Below are 23,984 nucleotides of genomic sequence, written 5' to 3'. Positions count from 1 at the left end.
ATTATTTATCTCTAGCCAAGTCTTCGAGCATTTTGCGACATCTTCTTACACGTATTTTTGTATCAATATCCCATTTTTTCACAAAGAGGCTTCGCTTTTTCTAATGCCTCTTCACAGAGCTTGTCTTGAATTTCGGATAGTTCAGTCGTTTATGATTCAAGATCATATCTAACATATTATTTTATCAGACAAATCAAGAAAGCAGTGCTGACAGTCAAAAATTGAGTCATGTGCAGTTGCTGAATATATGCAATTCAGCAACCATTTACCACAGTGTTTCAAATAAATAGTATATTGCGAGCCTAGACCAGAAACTTTGATTTTCTCAATAAAACACTTTGATAAAAATCACTCTATATATATTCTTCACAAAATACAATAATCAGATAATTAGCGAGTAAATGGTTGTTACTGCAGCAACATAAAAACGATATTGAACAGTGATTTCCATTGATACGATATAGGTACCTTACGTTGTACAAATTGATTTTTGTAATTTTAATTGGTTTTACTATTTTCAAAAGATCACGTTTTCCATTTCTTTCAAAGTGCCATTATTTCATTATTATTATTATTATTGTACCTTCGTTAATAATGAAATCAAATAAAAAAAAAGAAGGTGATAATTTTCTTCATTTTCTTCTCTGAAGTGAGAGCTATTGAAAATGATTTTATCAAAGCTTTTTTTTGTATTTTATTTTTGTGTAGCTTCATGTTCTTTTGTTTTAGTTTTAATGCTGCTCTTTTTAAATGATTCCTGTATGTATGTTCTCGCTCGCTCCAATTATTATCAGATAAAATAAACACATTAAAAAAAGTTTTCTCTTATTCGAAAGCGAACTTCCACTTTAAGGAAGTTGAGCTACTGAAATCGTGTTAAATTACTTTTTAAAAATTCAAAATTTTTAAAACAGGGGTTGCTCTTTCAAGACACCTGAAAAGTTTTTAAATTACCTGATAAACTGAAAATTTGTGAATTTATTAATGACCCATTAATTACCTCCTCTTTTTAACTCCCTAACTAAAACAAGGGGTGTCTATCTGTCTGTCTGTCTGTGGCATCGTATCGCCTAACCAGATAAACCGATATTGATTTAATTGGTTTTGTTTGAAAGGTAATTTAATACAGAGTGTTTTTAGCTATGTATGAAGTGTAAATTTAGGGTTCCGTACTCGGAAAAACTAAAAATTGGCGATGATCTTCCAAATCGGCTCAGTTTGGAAGGCTTGAAGGAAGAATTTCCATAAAATAATAGAAAAATATCAAAATTTCACACATTTCAATGGAAAAGCATCCAAAAATGCAATAATATTCTGACAATTTTCATACTATTTTATTTGTAATGATTCTCACGATAGAAATTCGTTTAGTTTACGCACATTCAGCAGGATGAATTACTTTTTTATTCCAATTAAATCGTAAAAACAATTACAATTGAAAATCGTTTTTTGAACACAAAATGTGAATGTAAAAATAAAAATTAAAAGTCTATTATGATTTGTGTAAGAGATACAAAAGAGTTTTTGTGACACGACGTTAATTGTTCTCGCACACACTTTTGTGGGGTTAATATTGCGGAAAAATTAAGTACAAAGGAAAAAAAAGTTTCAATAGTCTTAAAGGGTGTCTGGTAATGATCGCTTTCGGCTAATATACAGATCTCAAATCAACGATCCCATTCCGAAAAATTAAACTTACATTTTTTTAGAAAGAAAATAATTTAAGAAATATAATTATAGCAACTAATCGCACTTAAAAAGGTGAAAGTCATTTTGTTTGTTTGTTTATTTGTTACGCTGTAGTTTTTACTTTTAAATCCAGCGAATGGAGCGGGTGTCATACTAGTTTAATAATATATCAAAATATTCTTTGGAAAAAACGAAAATTGATGAATCTCATATATCTGACATACACATGCAGGGAATTATCCATCGAGGGATAAAATATGAAATATCAAAAGTAGATTTTTTAAAGATGGTTAAGCTTGCCTATCGTACTTTTTATTTTTGATAATGTTTCAAATTACACAAGATCATTATTTTCGAATTATATGTTCTCATTTTTTCCCATTTTTCATTCGATATAAAGATTATTATAATTTGAATAAGATACTCATATGAATATGTGTACATATGTGGATACAGGATGTTTAAAAAACCATTTACCATCAACCCCTTTTAAAAAATATTTCGATACCAAAACGAATGTTTTACCAACACACCAAAACTTTGTAAAAACAGTAGGAAGTTTGCATTTTATTTATCCATGATTTTATGATTAATTTCTCCAACTTAGCGTAACAATTTTCACAAAAACGTCTTGGACACAGATTCTCAAAAAATTTCAACTGATTTTTAACGATTTTCATTTCACTATAATAATTTGAAAATACCTTAAAAAAGCTAATCTCGAAGCAAAGACTATAAATCAATTAAATTTGGTGTGCTTTGTTCATTTTGTGAAAGTTTTAGGACTATCCAATTGTTTACACTGGGACACTCTGTAAAAATAAGTGAAGTAATAAACTTTGCTGAATAAATTAAATTGAAATATTTATATGGATAAGAAGAATAAAACAAAAAATTGGAATAAATAAGACGGAAGCGAACTTTTTTGATAACATATGTTGTCTGATTACAAAGCAAAAGTCAATAAATTCTTTATCTTTACAAAGAACAAGAAAAGAAATTCATTATTATTTTTGTTTGTTTGAATTCATTCATTCGTTTCATCATACAAAAGTTGTAATCATATAATTTTTATTGTTATTTTTTTTATGATTATTGAATTTTTAAATCATATAAAAACTTAAATTAAATTTTATTTTAATTCCTAAAAAAAAGCATTCGTCATTTACAAAGACTATGTTAAAAGCTTGATTTCCATATAAATTCATATTCAAGAATATTTAAACAATTCACTCTGTTAATTTCTTCGTATTTCGTATTGAAATTCTCTGATAGTAAATATTTGAAAAATTCATAAAAGTATCTTTTTCTTTTATAAAGAAATAAAAATTCTGAATTCAAATAATTTATTTATTTTTATTTAAATAATCAAACCACAAATATTTATGGAATATAATCTATTCTACTTAACACAGCAAGCACCTACGTCTGTGCTACGTGTATGCTACGTGTATACGCTACGTGCTTATAATAAAATAATATTAATAATAATATTTGATGAGAAGCGTTTGCAGTTAAACCAAAGAATAAATATCATATTCAATATTTCTTTTGAGTTCGTAGGCATTTTATAATCTGGCATTTTATTTAATGGCTGAATACCTAGACAAGGTAAAACGTAAACCAGTCGCTACGATTTTTAAGGTCGACCATATTCACTAAATGAATGTTACTCAGTGGAAAAAGTGCTTGTTTCAGGAAAATATATTCTTAATATGGTAGCACGTAAATATTTACTTGATTCAAGAAAATATTAACATGTTATTTTTTAATTTTTAAGCAGTCATATTCTTATTTTCTTGAATCGTTAACTTACATTATCGAACAAAACGTGACATTTTGGGATTAAGCGAAGTTTCATCACGTGATCTTTCAATATCAAGAGATACAAATGAACCAATTTTGATGCTTAGATAGATTAAATTATAGACATTCGATAACTTGACGAATTGTGATTAATACTTAGCGCGACTTATCTACACCTTTTAATACAATTATTCTCACAGAATCATATACGAGATAGAAGAAAAACGTATACACGAGTATGAGAAAATATAGAAAATGAAATGTTATAATCATAATCATAATAAATCGTGATGAATATAATCTTATCAAAGGCAGACCCATTTCTTTCTGATTAAAAACATAATCATTGAAATTTATAGGATAGTAAAATTTGTGTTGAAACAACTTATCTGAAATATTTTGTTTATTGGAAAAAAAAATTGTAAAACTTCCGTGGTGGGGATCGAACCCACGACCTTTTGATTTCAAATCCAACATGCTATCCACTGTGCAACAGGGCCTATGTAAAACTAGACTTGATATTATGACAAAGTGAAATTAAAATTGATTAAAAAACGAAGAAGTTATAAGCATTAAGAGATTGTAGCCCATGTTTTGTAGCCCAAAAAGTTTTATATATATATTTTATATGTATCTCTACGGTAATATCGTATTATGACGTCATTAACCTTTATCTTCGTCTTTGTTTAATAAGCAATTTTAAACATTAACTTTTTGTGTACTTCTTCAGAAACCAACTTCACTTTTTTACCCGTGCATTGAGAATTATTCACCTGAAGTGATAAAAACAATTAGCCAACATGCCTTTTGTACAGAAAAATATTTTCGACAAAATTTTTCAACTTTCAGGATGAGAACCAATAACTTTGCATGAACAAATTAATAATAATAATAATAATAAAATGAAACAAATCAAAAAAGCTCTTTGATTATTTTATTATTCATTCGGTTCTGGTTGATGATACCCTGCACACTCTTGGTATGGTGTACTCTGCGTCGTCTTCTACAAATATTTAAATTATAAATTAAAATATCTGTATGTGCTCTCCACAGCACCATTTCGTTCAGATTTAGATTCAGTTTATAGAATAGATAGAATCCCAGGTCTATGTCAACATTATTATATACTGAACAAGTATATTTATATTGTTACAGTGAAACCTGTCTATGTCATGAACCATTCATTAACATTTTATACAGATATATTCGTTGGTTAAGGGTAGCTGATTATAAGGGTTTTTCTGTACGAATATATACAAATACCGAACATTATCATATCTGAGATGATGATCACATTCTATTTTGTACAATTTATACCTACCCCTTGCTACCACAAAAAATACATACATACATATAATATGTAAACAAGTACAAGATACAAATGAGCTAACGGCGCGGAGCTTTATAACAAAAGTATTCATTTGAGTTAATAGTACAATCATTGTTTTGTAAGTAAACTAAACTCTCCTACTCATCCAGGAAAGATGGTTGAATTGAGACCTTTATGATTGTGGGATAGAGAAAAGCACAAGTGAAAAATTGGGCATACTCTCTTATATTCAAAAAAATTTGTATATATCCTTAGTTCCTTGAAATATGTTTTAGACAAACGGTTTTGTACAAATTAAAAGAAGTATTCTCGGTTTTCGAAAACATTGCAACATTTTTGGGAAGAATGACCCAACATGTAGCCATAAATTGAAAGTTTAGGTTGAAACTGCATAAAGGCAAATAAAATAACATACAGTTTTGCCTGGAACCATTTTTTCGTAAACCTAACAAAGTCGAACCAGAAGTTGTCAAACACTTTTTATTTAGATCATTACCTCGAAAAAATTCGGGAAGATTTAAAAAAAAAAATGTTATATACAGTTTTAAAGAATCGAACCTGTATACAACACAAAAATTATAATGGTTAAAACAAAAAGGAAAATATATTTTCTGTAAATTGGATATCTCGAATTGGGATTCTATCTAGATTCTAGATTCTAGATAGAAACAACATACATTTTACATATTTTCATTTGTGTGTGAGACACAAAATTCTAACCAAGATGTGTTTGTGTGTTAATCATTGTTGGTATTAAATTTAAATATATATTTTTTGTAATGGTCCGGTTCGGTCCGGTCCGGTTCGTGTCCATGTTTGTTTGTACCTCCACCATTATTCTTATGTAAAAACAAAAACCTTTGTTTTGTTTTTATTTTGTTTAAAGCACATGTGAAGGTCATTTTTTGGTTTTGTATATCTGTGTATAGTTTTACATTTTATATTATTTAGTTTTCTTTTATTAACTCTTTTTTCATTTTATTCTTTTTATGTTAGTTATTTTTTAACTTTGTGTTTTACATGTTTTTTGTTTGTTATTTGATTTTGTATGGGTTTGTGTTGAGGTAATTCGTAAAAATTTCAACACAAAAGAGTAATGAGATTAGTTTTTTCGAAATTAGCTTTTTGAATTGTAATTTTTTTTTTTTTTTTTTAATCTACACTTTTTGTAATAATAAACTGTTTTATTTATTCTTTGTCTGGAGTTATTATTACGTTTATTTTAATTTGTGTTTTTCTTGATTCATTTTAATGAAGGAATGGTGGCATGTCCTTTGATTTGGAATGCAACAAAATAAGATGTAAAATTTCCAATGTTGGAAAGTCGTCTCAACAGGTGTTCGATTGTCTTTTCTTCTTTATTCTACTCTCTTCAGTAATCGATGTTTGTGAGTTCAGTAATCGATGTCTCCTTGCTTTGCTCTCTCTTGTGTCTGGGATCCCAGCAGAAAGTTCACTTGCACTGATACATCTTCTTCACCATTTGGTGTAACCTTTTTCTATTGGCAGGATTTCAACTTGTAGAGCTTTACAACCATTATTTAGTCCTCACACTATTTTTCAATACCAAATGTCTCTAAATGTCTCTATTTCTGTTTTGCCTCATCTCTGGTCTCTTGCGAAATTATTTGCCCTATATTTGCCATTCAATTACGATGAAAGCTCATATAAATCTAAAAGCTAATTAAATTGTAATTCCACATAATTTATTAAAAATGAATTCATTTATTATATAAATTTATTTATTTATTTATTTATTTAATATTATATAGTTGGTAGTAAAGAGATAAATGATAAGTTTTAGTGATGTTCTATTATTTATAGGTTGGTAACACTCAACTCTATGTATATATACGTCACAATCTATATTGTAGGTTATGTATATATATAAAACTAACCTAACTTTCATTAATTATAAATTGTATGATTGTTTGACATTTATATGTAACAACAAAATCAACGGTAAACAAGGGAATGGAATGGAGTTTTAACAAACAACAACAACAACAGTTCTCCCCCACTCTTGCCCCCACCACTATTGTTTCGTTTGTTCGTCCGTCAGTCACTTTACTTTACTTCACTCTATAGTGTTCCGCTATGGTGCTTGTTGCCCTTGGTATTTATAATATAAATCAGTATCTAGACCATTAAATGGTTTTTGAATCCGATTATCCACTAATAGGACCGTAAATGATGGCAAATCAAGATGCCGCTTTCGCTTTTAATCGTTTCAATACTTACACAGACGTTGCGGGTTCGAATCCAGGCAGTCTGATTAATGGGGTGGTTTAAAAAACCTATTATGAGTGCCCTATGTTGTAGCTGTCTGAAAAACGACGGCTCTACCCCATTTTTATTATTTATCTCGGATAGGAATGACAAGTATATGAATTTAGACTTTTAATTTCAGGGATTTTCCAAATTTGTTTACAATTTCCGAATCAGGCAAGATTTTGCCGGCTTTGTCATGTTTACTGAATGAATTTTATTTTGGGAAAACTATAAAGATGCAAGTGACGATTGGGTGGGTAATAAGGAACTGCTTTTTCTAAGATAACGCAATCTTCTAAGCTCCGCTTATATGAGTCATGACTGTCCATATTTCTTTGAGAGCAGAAATAAGAAAATAAGACACTCAAATGTGTCAATATTTTATATCTAGACTTCTATATGGAGAAAAAATAGCATTTAGCCAACAATTGATATGGGTAGCGCTTAGAGGTTGATTCTTCGAACTAGACACTGGTTTATATTCAAATTTCTATCTTCTCTCTTATAACATTGTAAATATTAAAGTATAAACTTTGACCTAAAGTTCTTCATGTCATATATATTTGAGCATACAAAACTGTCAAAATGTTTCAACAAAATGACAAACAAATCTACGAAGTAACTCTCTAGTTCAACATCAAACAACAAATACGTTCTCATATAGATGGATGTGTACTATATTGTTACTAACTGACTGGAGCTAGCTAGAGCTTGCTAGCTTTTAAAAGTAGCTTTGAACTGTTTTGACGTCACTACACAGTAATAATAAACTGTGAAATTGTTGCTGTTACTTGTCAGTTTATTAACGTACTTATTTTAATAGTAAATTGTTATAATAAATGATGATTTTTTAATCGTTTGAAATGTAAAATTGTAGTCAACAAGCTATTTAATAGCTTGTTGTTCGATAATAAGCTAGTACCTGAATGATCGAGCTCTACTCGGTATTTTTTGAGTTAAAAAGACACAAATTTTATCACTATTATAAGAACCATTTAAAATGTATTCACACAAAAATCAATTTGAATGTCCCGGTTATGTACTTTAGTTTGTCGCCAATAGATGTCAGGAAGAGTCATATTTTGCAGTCAATATTCAGTTTTTTCTGAAAACACGGATAAAACGTTTTCTAAAAATGAAATCTAGCATTTTCGTCCCATAAACACGCACTTGAAACATAGCTAAAAATACTCGCTATAAAATACCCCTTTACGATGCCATAGACAGACGGACAGACACCTCAATGTCTAGATCAATTTTTGTATTAAAATCCATGTTTCACCAACAAAGAAATCATTTTCAGTATGAACTACCTTATCACTTATCTATCATATTAATTATGCCACACAAAAGAGGCTCGCTATTGGCACCGATTTAAAACTTTATTGTAGAGCTTTTATCCTCAAGATATTGCAGCAGCGATGTTGCAGGTAACAGCTATACATGTAACAAAATAGCAAATAGTTAATTTTATACATGTAAATAATTTTATATACATTTTAATAATTTGACAATCATTCATATCTGTAGGTACTTATTAAATTCATATTTATATTCATATTTATTATTAATGATTTATTTATTAATATTAATAAATTTATTATTTAATGATGTCAATCATATTCATTTATTTATTTTATTTGACTATATTATTTTGATTTATTATTATGTTTCAAAAATTATTATAAATCTATTTCCTGCCTCAAATTGGAGAAGTATATCATTTCGACACTTTTTTCCATGTTCCAAGTGTTCATCTTTCGATTATCAGAATAAAGTGAGCTTTTCAGCGAGCTTGAAAATCTAGGTCAATTTTTATGCCTTCTTAAGATGTGCTCCTACAAATCAAACATTTTTCGCTTGAAGCATTTTTATCGATATAAGTTATTTTTCGAGTTTCAAGAATATGTCAACTTAAAAAAGGTGTATTAAGTATCAAAAACGAAAAATCGAGCGAGATAAGATACTTAAACTTATCAAAATGAGTTATTCCGGTGAAAATTTGTCAATGAAAATCTTTAGAGTTTGAAAGTAAATGGTTCTTCTTTACACATTTTTAAGTAAATATCAAAATCAAAATTCAGTCTTGAAACTTGTTTAATTGCTCGAATATATTGGAGAAAGGAATTTTAGATAGAATTTCTACAAATGAAATAAACTAAAAAAAAGTAAAACAATAAAAAATCCTTACATTTAAAAAAAATAAATTTATATACGATTATAGGAATTTTCTATGGAAATAAAAAATTTCTTTTAAAAATAAATTTCTAGAAACAATTTATGTAGAAATAAACCACAATAATTCCTTTATAAGCATTTATATTTCTAGAAATCGTAAACCATACAGAATGAAATGATACTACACACAAAATGGTGATTAACACAAATTTATATTTATAAATACAGGAAATTTATAAGCGGGGGTAAAGAAGATTGTAACCGGATGTTAGATAGACTCATTTCTATGTTACAATCCAATAAAAAGTGTAAAGTAATGGAACGTTTTATATAGAATATTCTAACATTCTTTTCTACATTAGTTGTACTGATAAATGTATTTAAATATATCCGGTGTTACATTTAATTTTTCTAAGATATTTCATTAAAACTGTGGACATAAGGTGACCGAAAAAAACAGATCAATTTCTAAAAGTTTTGGGGCTCTTAAAGAAGTTCGGGTTTCTGAGCAAATATGGTGAATGTTCATGTTAATCGGTGAGTGAGCTTCAAAAAAGTTTTCATCATGTAGAAAATTGGTTTATATAATAAAAAACTTTGGTTTTTGACGAGTTTTCGATATTTATAGAGAATTTTTTTACATTTACGCCATACAAACTGTCTAGTTTATGATATTTTCAGAGCATTGTTTTACATTTACGCAATACAAGTTGCCTAGTTGACTAGTCACGTGACAGCCGAACCACTTAAAAATACATAAATTATAGCGAAAATATCATAGTTCCTACCGGGTGCTTACGATAGTTCTCGCTCTTTTTGATTTTCCATTTTGTGCAATTTTCATTAAAGAAAGGTGCAAATTAAATATTTGTCACAAGCGCTGGGCATCCTTGTTACAACCCTGCCTGTATCATCTATTCCTGTGACAATAAAGTTTTCTATGTTTTTGTAATATCATTTTCTTAGAATTTCTCATACTTTGATATAAAACCTTGCCTTTATTAACAATCTCGAATCCAATAACAGTTGAATAGATAGCTACTAGCTCACTGTTGTAAATAAGCTGCAATAAGCTACTTTATTTTACGAAGCTTTGCAATGCTATGAAAAATAAAAGAGTGCTTAAAAATTATAAATACGATCTATTTATATTTCTAAGAAAACAATATTTATATATTTTTATATAGAAATACAGACGTACAGTTTCAAAAAAAATCGAACCAATTCATACTGATTTTATCACGAAGGTATGTAAACTTTTGCAAGAAGTGGGACAGTTTTGCGAAATTATTAACGAACCTTCAAAACCAAAAACTTCTTTGTTATTAAAAATTAAATAAATTCATTCTTCTTTACTTCCTTTTAAAATTTCGCCTGCGTTGTTACATTAGTTTCGCTTTGATTTTTGTGTATATCTCACATAACTCAAATATAATTGGTCATATAAAACGTTGTATATTTGATTGAGGTGGTTCAAATATTTTGTATCTACAGTGTACATTTAATAGTATAGTATAAAATCAGTATGTATCAGAATATTCAATCAATTTAATGTATTTTATATGGAAAATATTCTTAGACCATAAATCAATGAGATAACATTTTATCATAGATATCATAAGTCAGTCAGTCTATATTAGAATAAGTCTATTATATACATATATACTTACATTTAAAGTGTTAGCTGTTGTGTGGCAGCGCGGGGGCTACGAGATATATACATATAACATACGGTGTTTATAACACTTATTCATAAATAAAAAAACTATAAATTATCTTAATTATTTTTAATAACTTTCCTTAAAGTTTTTGTGTAAATAAATACAGGCTGATCAAGATAATATTGGGGAAAACTAAAGTTTTCATTGATAATTGGATGCATGATTTATTAGATGTCATCCAAAAATCCAAACACAGAGCGATTTTCTCAGAAACTACGAATCTAAACATCTGAGGAAAATCGCTTACCTAACGCAGCTACTGCGCTAAGTATTTCTTTTTGGGTCATGAGGTAGGACAACCTGTACCTGATATGTGTATAATTCCCACATGATGCATACATTCGAGGTAGAATAATTCGAATATAAAGCAAGTTTAAATGTGGTAAATCCACAAATATGTGAAAGGTATATAATCTATTACAAATGTGTGTGGATTTGTTGTTACAACATCGAATTTAGTTTCCTGGTTTGTGATCTTTACTTACCTCTGGTACCAGTAAACCAAAGATCAAATGAATCAGGTGGTAACAAATGATTATATATATATATATATATATATATATATATATATATATATATATATATATATATATATATATAGGTGAGAGAGAATGTTTGTTCGACTTATTTCTAGATATTTCACCACACTTAGAATCATATATCTTTCTAGTTTCTCTAATGTTGATGTATGAAATCGTTACATTTGTGGTTAAACGTGTTCCAAATAGATCACCATCAACATTTGGGGTTGTTTTTCCATTTTGTAATTAATGTTTATCGAAAAACGTTTTGTAATTTTATATATTTTACAAAGTTATTTTTAATTTGTTAAGGTTGTACGGCCACTGTTATCAGTTTTGGGATATGTTTAATTAACAGACTTACATCTTTCGAAATTCTATTGCAAAGCAATCATCGTCAATAGCTAAAATTACTAGTAATTCTTAAAGGATCTGTTGAAACGATAAATATCCTGATCAAACCAAGAGTAAGTAATGTACGCACATATTGGGTTGACTAATAAAACAAAAGTATGTCTTTTCTAAACTAATATATACTTCTAAAATTAATACCTTAAAAAAAGTGAGCGCTACATTTATAATGTACGAAGATAGGAAAGGAACATGATTCCTACCGGGTGTGCCATGACATACCCATATTATTGTAAATGTAACGCCTTAAAAACCAATAAAAAAAAACTGATTCAGATCGAAAAATCATTTAATCAAATAAATAGTAGCAATAACCAAACCAAACACAAAATAAACATTGGTAAAAATAAGGAGTGCAGTGCATTCACTCATAAATAGGGTGGTTAGTTTTTTAATAAACCTTATATAAATTTATTTATGTTAATAAATAATGTAATGTGCTTACTAACCTACAAATACCCGACTATGTAAATGCCATAGACCGTATGTAAATTACCGATTTATAGCGGGTGATATTTGTCGTTTTATAGGATCATTAATATCTACATATTAAGAGATATCTATAGAAATATCTGTATCGGTGTGAGCTGTTACAATAATATACAATTTTATGCTTTTATTATCATATTTATTATTAAAAACCATCAATCAAAACTCCTTGTACAAAAGTACAAGAAGTTCGTTTAATATTGACAGTGTACGCCACTTCCAAAATGTAGTTTTACAGAAAAGTTGATTCGGGGATAAATTATTGTTAAATTGATTTTCCACTACTAGAAAAGAAATAGAAAGAAAGGAAATTATTTAGACAGGAATCTGGGCTCGAACCCAAGTCCTTTAGATATCTGGTCTAGGGCATAGCCAGATTCGTTACTATGTTAAATAGTATGATATGTTGAGATAACAAAAGCTTTTAATAATTTGAGCCACTCACATAGAACAGGAGTAACTAGTATTTAACTGAATAGGTTAAGATTGAGATAAAGCCAAAAACAAGAACCTAAGTTTTTCTCTCAATATATTGCAAGCTCCTCTATTATTTCCCATAAAGTGTCAGTCAAGCTCAGTGGACGTGGTAATAGGAGGTAATCTCCTAGTTTTTGTACAATAATTAATCAATAGGTACACACAAACACTACACAGGTTTATTACCTGTGTAACATATTTACCTGTGTATGATATTGACACACCTTTGTTCAATTTGTTTACAGGGACTAAAATCAGGTTAATATGTCAATAAAACACATTTAATATTTCTATAGAAATTCAACTAACATGGTTTGTTTCAACAGCACCATTAAGTACTTTTGATTATAGTTCTTACACCTTTATTTCCTCTTTATTTGTAAGAAAATATGTTGTTCATATTTCCTTGATTCAAGAAAATATTTACTTGTTATACTTGAATTTTTAAGTAGTCAAATACTTTTTTTCTTGATTTAAGTATTTAGATCTTAACTCAATAAATATTTACTTACATAAAAACATCAACTACCAAGTTTGCGCTTACTTCAATTCAGTAATTTTTTTTAGTTCGAAAAATATGATATTCGAAAGAAATGAAGTTTTCTAGTAAAATTCTCTTCAGTACTGGCAGTTTAGATTTAGAAAAATTTGGGGTTCAATATTTTAACCTTTAGTGTACATTAGATCAATGTGATTTTCTTGAATCAAATTAATTATTAAGTTTACAAAATTATTAAAAAATAAAGTGTTTTTTTTTTTATCACAATCTTAAATCTTTTATTTTTAATAATTTATAATAACCTGATATTATGAAAAATGAAAATTTATTCATGTAATTATTATCAAATAAAATGAATAAATGGGTTCAATCATTTCAATCCTTTTACCAGGATATATCGACTGTCTTAATTCAATACTCGTTGCAAGAATCAATTGGATAATTCAATAAAAGAAGGATTATCAGACAAACTCAAAACAGTGAGGCCTTTTCTGTTGTTCGGATGTAAGAAATGTGGATATCGGCGCTAAAATTTCGAGAACCTTTCTTCCGTCATAATATAAAAGGCGAAATCTCCGAAAAAAACACAAAATTTAACAGTAAATAAGAAAAACAAATTTTTTTTTTTCAAAATTTCGAACTTTTAAAAAAATAAATTCATGTAAAATTCATTAAATTTAGCGAATACTTCTTATTAAAAATTATATTATAAATGTTTTTTTTTTGTTTCGATAATAGAATTTTAATAAACATTAGCTAGAAAGTTAATTTTGCGTGTGAAACTTGAAGCTAAATATTTAATTTGTAGGATATTAATATTTTATAGCATTTGACAAATTTATCACATACATAGATTGAAATTGATTGATGATTAATGACCGCTGAACGAACACACACAAAAAAAATGGTAAAAAAAAAACATTACCTATACTTCTAATTTACTGAATGTTTCAGGAAAATGTTTGAATCTAAAAACACAATAGACAATACAAAAATCTAGAAAAATTTTATTAGCGAATATGTAAAAAAAGTATTAGAAAATTATAATTTCCAGCTAGCTTTTTTACATATCGTGTTGCCTTTTAATAATTGGGTAGTTGACTGATATCGAATTTGTGCCATATTTTCCATTAAAATGTAAAACTAGACTTGATACCATGACAAAATTTGAAAATTAAATTAAAATTGATGAAAAAACGAAGAAGTTATAAGCATTAAAAATTTTTAATTCAATTTTTACATTGAATTATTATTTCTACCAATAAACTTGACTCAAATAAACGTTTACGGGTTTTGTTTCTGATACACCCTGTAATTATAGTAACATAAATGTGTTGTTATTGCATGTTAGATTAATTATCAAATAATTTGATGAATGTTTATGGGTTAAGTGATTCTTGAATATTTTTTTTTTAAACATTCAATATTTTTAATTTTATCAAACGTGAAAATTTCTATCGATACATTTGATAGGTACTCGCCAATTTATGTATTTTATCGAACAATCAATATGGCAGACAATAGTCCATGAGAAATGAATAGACCATAGAGTAGAGTACTTTTTATTAGACAGTATTGTTGTAAATTACAATAGTTTTTTTTTTCAAATCCATCGATTCATTTAATGCTTCCTGAAGGCCAATTCAAGTCCGTCATCATAGTTGTATTTTGAAACACCAAGACACATTTCAGTTTTGGCGAAAAATACTATAATTGTACGAAAAAAAGTAAGAAAATGGTATGGAATGTAAAAAAAAAAGATTTACTATTTATTTTTAAAGGATAAAAAACAGTCCCATCATGGATTTAAGATGAAAAAAACGTACAATGTATATTACAAAAAGTTATTACCCATAATCCAATGAATTGACTTTATGTAGAAATACATAAAAACTCGAAAGATCTTTACCTTTTTTCGTGATTATATTAAAATTATCAAACATACTTTTTCAATTCGTCAAAAGTTATTATCCCAATCCAACCCAAAACTAACGTAAGGGTAAAAAAAAAAGAAACTTTTAAATATCATTTTCCACTTTCTTAAAGCAAGTTATTGTTTTCATCTCGAAAGTCGAAATCATAAATATCTTGATGTAAGAATATATCTTAAAACACATATTTGTGATGGCCTGTTATTCAATTAGAGTTTTACATTAATTCCATTAGAATTTCTTGTGGAAGTCTTCGAATATTGTGAAAAACTGATTTTAGATACTTCAATTTTCAATCAGAATATTATTGTTCTCGCTTTTAAAAGTCATATCCAGCACAGCTGGTTTATATTTTCCCATTTCATAAGTTCGGGGAAAACAATACATGTTTAAAAAAAAAACTAAGTGTATCAAAGAGCTTTAGTACAGTAACCAATCAGGGTTTCAAGTTTCGATTCCCAATTGGACCTGTCAAAAACATGAAAAAACAATATTCTAGTACTACGCCGAAATAGGAATATTCTATCAAACACCCATCAAACCATTATTATCATATGTAACTCTTGATATGTTTTAAAGGGATTACCACCCAGAAATAAAAGATATTGCAACAAAACTTTCTGCCTTTGAATAATCAATTTTAAATCCGTATAACTATGTATGTATTGCTATTACATAAGGAACCCCTCCGAAAAAAATAGTAATAATAGCAGGTTTTTTGTTATCGCTCCCCTCTCTAGATAAATGTTCAGTTTTTCTTGCAATAAATACATTTATTTCACCTCCATGTACAAGATTCAATCGCACCTAAATAGACTTTACCCCAGAGACTCACAGCCCGTAAAAATTTGAAGTTAAACCTTGAATTTCGCACATTATTGGAACTATATTCCTGATCGCATGTTATCTTTGTGATATGTTTGATATTTAGGAAGTAAAACCGAAAAAGTATTATAAAAAAAACAACACGAAAACCGACCCTTTTTCATCTAGGTCATCTAGGAAACTAAAACTTTTTCAAGCAAAAATATTTTTTATAATTTGTCGATTTGTAATTTAATCAAAATTTTTAATTTTTTCATTTAAAATAGTGAGTTATTAGAAGTTAAACATAATAGAGATAATTTAAAGTTGGTATAAGTAATTTTAAATCCAAATCTAGGTAATGTACACCCATATTGGATTGACTACTAAATCAGAAAGTATGTCGTTTTTAAACTAATATTACAATTATTTCATGCAGTAAAAAATAAAAGTAGCTATATTTTATTTCTAAAATATCAAAAATAAAACATTTTGTCTTCTCATGAGCACTATGTTCAGGACTTAACTTTAAAAAACAAGGAAACAATTTTTTTTGTATATTGACGTATTGTGAAGATTTTACACCATGATTTTTTTCCTAATAAATTCGTCTTTTTATCCAAATTATCAACAAAAAAAATGAAATTATATGAAGAATTATTAAGGGTGGGTTTAATGTTTCATTCAATGTAATTTTTTTTTTAAAGAAAATTTTTCATTTATTTTTTTTTGTAATATGTAATATGTGTATATGTTATTTTTTTCTATAACAATTTCGAAGTAATGGCAATTGAATTCGAATATAGATTTACATATTATGATTGATGTCTACTCTGATCTTTTAAAAACCTTCCTCTTGAACATATAATCCCTGTAAGCAAGCAATAATATGACATCGAAATAAATTCTAGACAAATTTAATAAAAAAAATATTATTCATTTTTTCCTAAATAGCTAATAACACTTTAGAAATAAAATGCCTCTCCATCAACGATAATTGAAAATTATCTTCTATTTTTTCTTCGAGAAAACTATATACATTTTTTATCTAGTTAAAAAGTCGCAGTAATTACTTTATTTAATTTAATGGAGCTCGGATAAAAATATCTTTAAATAAATTTTTTATTTTCTTAGAATTTTGTAGAAATTTTTCTTTTTTTCGAAAGAGAGACAGATGTGTTAATGGCTTTTATTTAAAAGATATAAATTTTATTAAAAACTAAATAATAAATTTCATAACGTATACATTTTAAAAGATTCCTTTATTTATTTATAAATAAATTTTATTATCGAATTAGAAAATAATTTATATTGACAGTTTTATGTGTTCTAGAAGAAAATTTTTAAAAAACGTGTCAACTTTTTTGCAAATAAGTTTTCCTTCGAACCATTACTTAAATGTACCAGTTTTATAGACCAGGCTGGACAGTTTATCTCGTTTCAAAGCGAATAGACTGATTTCTTTTTCTAGAAAATTTTACACTGTTATACCTTGTATAAATGAAATATATATCAAAGTATACTAATTTTAGTCCCAAGTTTGTAACACTTAGAAAAATTTTTTACATTTAGTTTCGTATTAAATCACGTAATTAGTCCTTTTTCGGCTGTTCGTCCGTCCGTCCGCTAACAGGATAACTCAAAAAAGAAAAGATGTATCAAAAAAATTTGCCAATTTGCGAAAAGAGACTTGTAAGATATTTTTATCTCCAATTCCTACGAGTGACCTTAAGAAAAACATTAAAACAAGAATAATAAATAAAAATTGATAAAGGTAAACATTAAAATGTCAGAAAATAAGTTTTGAAAAATTAAAAACAACACTCATTCTAGCTAGAAGAAGAATCAAGTTGAGATAAACATTCACTTTTTGCGCAATAAAAGCAACCAGCGCTTCCTGTGTGTATGGTACTCACAATGTGAATGAAATCCATTGAGAATTCCAAGGAATTAAATATGTTTATTTATGTAATAATTGACAGATGAACTGACAGTATGACATATCTACAACAACAAAATATCGTAACAAAATGAATCGGGATGAACCGGGAAGATAATGTTATATTATTATGGGTTTTCCACTAAGAATGGTAAAGATTTGAAACTGAAATTAAACAAGTTGTGAATAAGATATCATAAAAATTTGTTTTATATATATATAGCTATGAACACTCCCCATTAAATTACCTTTCAAACAACAAAAAATCCAAATCGGTTAATCCATTTAGGCGCACACACTCACACACATAGCGGTCAAACTTATGACACCCCTTTTTTGGTTCGGGGGTTAAAAATAAGTTTTCTACAGACATCAATCTCAATTAACGTGACCTTAATTGTAGGATATTGTTATATTTTCATAGAAAGGTTTCTTTCGAATAAAACTGTTTTACTATATTTGATCAATTTTTTTTTTCTTGATATTATTCTAGAAAAATACAACTAACTTTTTATATTTACAATAAAAAAAAATGGGAAAAATTATTGTAAATGAAAACTTAGTTATAAAAAAGTTTTAATTACCATACGAATGGTTCGAGTATTTATTCTATATCTACATTATACAGCGTGCGGTCGTATTTAAGGTGAAGATTGACCTTTCAAATATCAAAATCCTTCTTCCCTGGTAGAAATTGCCCGATTACTGCCCGACTTGCAGCCAGGGCCCGATCAGGGAATGAAAAGAAGGCCCGATGACGTGAGCCATGAAAGGTGACAGGCCAGTACTGATTATACTGCCCCAACTTATGGAAACCCTGCAAGGTAACTAGTATCGCTAGCCCAAATATCCTAGCCCAACCGGGGCAACTGACCGGGTATATAACATGAACCCGAGTACGTGAGATCAATTGATACTAAATTTTATTCAAATCGGACATAAATTGCGAGCAATAGAGTGGGTGCAGACACATAAAAACGTAGATACATGTATAAATTTTAACGATGATCATTTTTGACATCTATTAGGTTAGATTGATGAACATTTGAACATCATCATTACAAAAGCAATAGCTCCATTTCCTGCGGTAATTCGCTTATATTTGTTTTATTTGAATAAAGATTATTATTGTTATTTTTATAATTAACAAGGAAAAGCTTAGGAGTAGCAAATCCTTGGCTTTTTTTCCGAATCGGTTTTAAATTTAAGTTCTATCCTTCTGGGACATCTTGTATAATATTGTGTAGTGTATATATATTTGTTTATATATGATTATTACATGAATATTAAGAAACTTATTACAATATTTGTGTAATTATTACTTACTTTAACTTGTAAAGTTGTAACAATGCAAGTAACAACAACAATAAGAATGAATGTGTAATGTGACGATTACTTATATAATTGTTACAGAGAGACATGAAGTTAGTTTTCTTATTATATTATTATAAATACAAAACTAACAAAGATATACATTGTATAAGTTAGCACTAGTGTATATACAAGGACACGGAGACAGGAAATATGGGTATCTTTCCAAAATTAAGATAAGAAAAATGTCTTAGTTCACAATAAATATGGAATCGTCCATATTTCTATAAAATGAAAAAGTGAAAAATCCCGAAAAAAATATGACTGTTTTTAATTAGAAAAAACTTTAGTATATTGCCAACGCTGTTGTACTTTTAGCTTTCAGTATCTTAAAGTAACTCACGTGACAAGTGTCACGTGACAAGTCAACTAGTCAACTAGGCAATTTGTATGATGTAAATGTAAGAAAATGCTTTAAAAGTATCGAAAAGGCGTCAATAGCCAAAGTTTCTTTATCTTTCAAAGTGTTTTTCAGAATCTGTGATAAATTCTCTTCATGATGAAAACTTTTTTGAGACCCCAACACCCCAAGACCGCAAGTGACCCCAACAAAGCTATGTTTATTGTGATCAAAGGACTACTTGCTCAAACTGCTGAACAACCACTATAAAATGTTCGTTATTGAATCCGTTTATTTTGCTCCGTGTACCCAAGTATACTATTTAGTCAGTATATACGATTGAATAACTATTTTAATTATATAACAATAATTATAAAATGATAATAATTATTATATAATAATCTTAAATATATATATTATTTGTCTTTCTATAATTATCAAACTAGTCAATATTATAATAAGTGAAAGGGATTGAGCTAGATAGTATTTAGATATCATATCTGTATCTAGATAAATAAACAGATACTTTAATTTGTCTCTTAATATTTATCTTAAGTTGTAATATTGTTTAATAATTGTAAATATACATATATATTGTATTTATTTAACAATAATAATATCACAAATAGTTAAGGTAGTTGGTGAAAGGAATATCAATTATATTAAGGTACTTCGATACAAAAAAAAAACACAGACTTTAATAGTTAATTTCTCCTAAACCGTTCTGAGAATCGATATGAATTTTTGACAAAAGACGTATAAAGAAATGATAAAGGTATTTCGATACCGTAAATTTGAAATGATACCAAAGATTTGATATTTTATTTATTAATTAATCAGTCTTTTATGCGCGTCTTTTGTGAAAAATTCCAATCGATTTCTCTGTACGAGTTTAGGAGAGATTAATTATCAAAGTCAACTCAATGCTTAAAACTTGAGGAATATTGATGAAAGTTCACAAAGTTTCATTGGTAAATTTCTCGTTTTTGGTTTGAATATACGCCAATGATTTCGATTAAACTCATTGTAATTTAATTTTACTAAAATATTTCTTTATTTTTGTTACAGGGATCGTGTGTATCGACTAAACTTAAGTAATATTAGTCAATCGTATTGTGAGGTAAGTCTATTTTACTATTTTACTATTTTTATTTTATTTTTTTAAGAATCGTTGATTTTTCAACATGTTTCAACAATAATAGCATTATAATTTTAAATAACTCTCTTCAAATACATATAATTATGATTATTATTCATTCATAAATATTAATAATAAAATATTGGTAGAAATATTTATTAGCTGTAATAACTAAAAACTAAAATCTATATAATTACATTCATATAATTGATTTTAAACTGATAATTATTAATTATTATAATAATAATAATAATAATCATAATGATAATTATTATTAATTATATTTAAAATAGCTATTTAATTTCTATCACTTGTATTTACTAAATATTGTGAATATTAAATAATATGAAAACAAAATGTTGAGAGTGTGATGGCTGGTCATATATGTAGATAATAATATTATTAATAATTATTATAATTATTAATAATATTATAACAATCACATTTATTAATTTTAAAAAAAATATAGACTAGAATGGCCCAGCTTTACTCGATATTTTTGAGTTTAAAAAGACACAAATGTTATCACTAATATAACAACTTTTTAAAATGTCTCCACACAAATACTAATTTGAAAATCCCGGTAATGTACTTTATTTTGTCACCAATAGATGTCATATTTTCAATTGCTCGTTTAAAAATATAAGATGCATATATTTTTTGGTTTTTCAATATATTACCGACCTCTTGGGTGTCTGAATAAGCTGACAAAAAAAAGAAAGAAAAAGCTCTTTACCAAATTTCGATCTGAGGCTTATTTCGGATATATTGGAATAAAGATAATATAATATAAACTGATTGTACTTTAACTAAGCCACAACAACAAGCGACCTGGTCAACTAGTTTATTATATTTTTAACTGGTTTACTTTGAAGTAATTTTCTTTAAAGAAGTCTTACTGCTAATACTTTTTTTTCACGTTGACGTATCCATTATTATAATATTTTTGACCGGATGTTATTATATTTTCTGTATGATAGACATTTCAACAAAACAAATAAACATTTAAATGTTGCTATAATGCTAAAAGTACGAGGTCTGCAAACAATTTTTATACATTTAGAGACATCCTTATGCAGTGACACATTTAGCATTTTCTTACTGCTCATTAATAATATTTTCTGATTATTTTCTGGGGGGAAAAAGCTAGATATATATTCTTGTTTATACAAGTGCATCTCATCAGCATACTTTGGTACATTTTGGTGGCGAATATTCGAATTCAAAGAGTAAAAAACCTACCTAAGAGTAAAAAAAGTCTACCACTACGTTTCATTTTTTTGAAGCTTTGAAGTCATTGTCACATGCACATACCTACGTGTTTCTATTGTTTTCCTTCTCAAAATATCTCAATTTCGCTTGGAGACGTGAAAAAAGCGTATCAATCAGGCAATTATAATCTATTCAGAGTGGCTATCTGGGGGTGGAGCACTCTTAGACTGGTGGACACTAACAGAGAAGGCGATATATATCCTTTCTTCACTTTCCTCACTGCCACGCTCAGGCATTCAGTGTGTTTGTCGCTTAGCCAGTATCCTGTAGAAGCAAAAACAATTTTGCTAATAGAGACCCTTGGAAGCGGTGTAATGTTTTCGGAACCCCTACCATTGTACTCAGACCATATCTGTCTTGTAATACCACAAGTATTTTCTTATCTTGATCTAAGATTTGCTTTTTTAATATGTCTTCTTTAAGAAACATCTTGCAATTGTTTTTAGTTTACCAGAAAACCTTGTGGCTTGGTACGTTCTGTAAAGATTCGTTATGCAACTACCAGAGATAGTCTTCACCCACTGTCCAAACAGCAAAATCATCTATTAAAGCCACTGTACCCATAAACATATCAAAACCTTGTGAGAGTTTAATTTTATTCCCAACAAGCAACCCATATTTTATGCCATTACTTGCCGTTTTCCCACCACCTCATGTCGCAACCAGTCTACCTACCTACCCCCATGTTAGGTATAATAATAAACTTCATTCAGTTTTGAAATGAAATAGAAAATGTGACTATTTGACAGTACGGAAAATGACTTGAACACATTTATATTTGTATGAAAATGACTGAATAAATAAATATACAAAGTCTTAAAGTATGAGAGTGATAGATAGACAGAGACATGCAATCGTACTTCGTAGTAAATACAAATGTTTTTGTTTTGAATGTTTTGGTTGTCTGAAGGTGAAATAAACAGTTTTAATTAGTTTTGAAACACGTTTAATTTACGTGTAAAACAAATGAGGAAACAATAATACGTTTTATATAAACGTATATTATATACAGGGTGTCTAGCTAGCTAAGAAGGCATGGACCAGCTACGAGGGAGGGCGAATCGCCAAAAGCCTGTTGGGTGAAGGAAACTCGCTCGGTAACAGAGCCGAGGAGATCTTGAAACTAAACAGAGCTGATATTAGATTCATCGTAGAGTTACTCACAGGGCATGATAACCTGAACAAGTTCCAACATCAGATTGGAAAAAGACAATCTCCCGCGTGTGACAGATGCGGAGAAAATTCAGAAGAAACATCGATCCACTTTCTCTGTTACGCATACAGCAGCGAAGGAAATGGTTTGGTCCGGCCATAGTCGAACCAGAAGAAATTCAGAAACTAAGCGCTAGGCAAATCCTGGGTTTCAGTACATCAGTTGGTTATAATAGCCACTGAAAAGCGTAGCGGGGATGGAGTACAAGGGTCTATTTGGCTTGGTGCTCTGAACCATTGCTTCGAGGCCCGATGCTCGAGCATGGCCCGCTAACCTCCATACCTATACCCATACTGCTTCTAAAAATATTAAGATTCAGCTTCGATAGGAATGTTAAAGGTTCGTTTAGAAATGTAGACCATTTTGGACAGGTAATAGAGAAAACGGTTCAAAACACGTTATCTGCCATCAAAATTAATCAATCTTCGTAATTCAAATGTTTATTTACTAATTTTTTTCATAAACCTTATACTATAAAAATTTTCCATATGTAGCCAACTTACCTTGACACCCTGTATACAACTCTCACTGGGTGTGTGTTAATAGTATATACAACAAAACTACATCACCATCAAAAAGCTATA

General features: G+C 28.4%; 1 protein-coding gene across 2 annotated transcripts in view; it reads left to right on the top strand.

Annotated features, from left to right (window-relative positions):
- The window catches only part of LOC123301533 (semaphorin-2A), a 441,589-nt gene that overhangs the window by 333,247 nt on the left and 84,358 nt on the right, over positions 1-23,984 (top strand). For both annotated transcript variants that reach the window (XM_044884308.1, XM_044884309.1), the window contains exon 3: positions 20,846-20,897. In XM_044884308.1, coding sequence (XP_044740243.1) covers positions 20,846-20,897 — 52 coding nt within the window. The remainder of the gene's footprint in view (positions 1-20,845; positions 20,898-23,984) is intronic.

The sequence above is a fragment of the Chrysoperla carnea genome, chromosome 5 (genome assembly GCF_905475395.1).
Source record: "Chrysoperla carnea chromosome 5, inChrCarn1.1, whole genome shotgun sequence".
Taxonomy (NCBI): domain Eukaryota; kingdom Metazoa; phylum Arthropoda; class Insecta; order Neuroptera; family Chrysopidae; genus Chrysoperla; species Chrysoperla carnea.
This window is presented reverse-complemented; position numbering and strand designations above follow the sequence as displayed.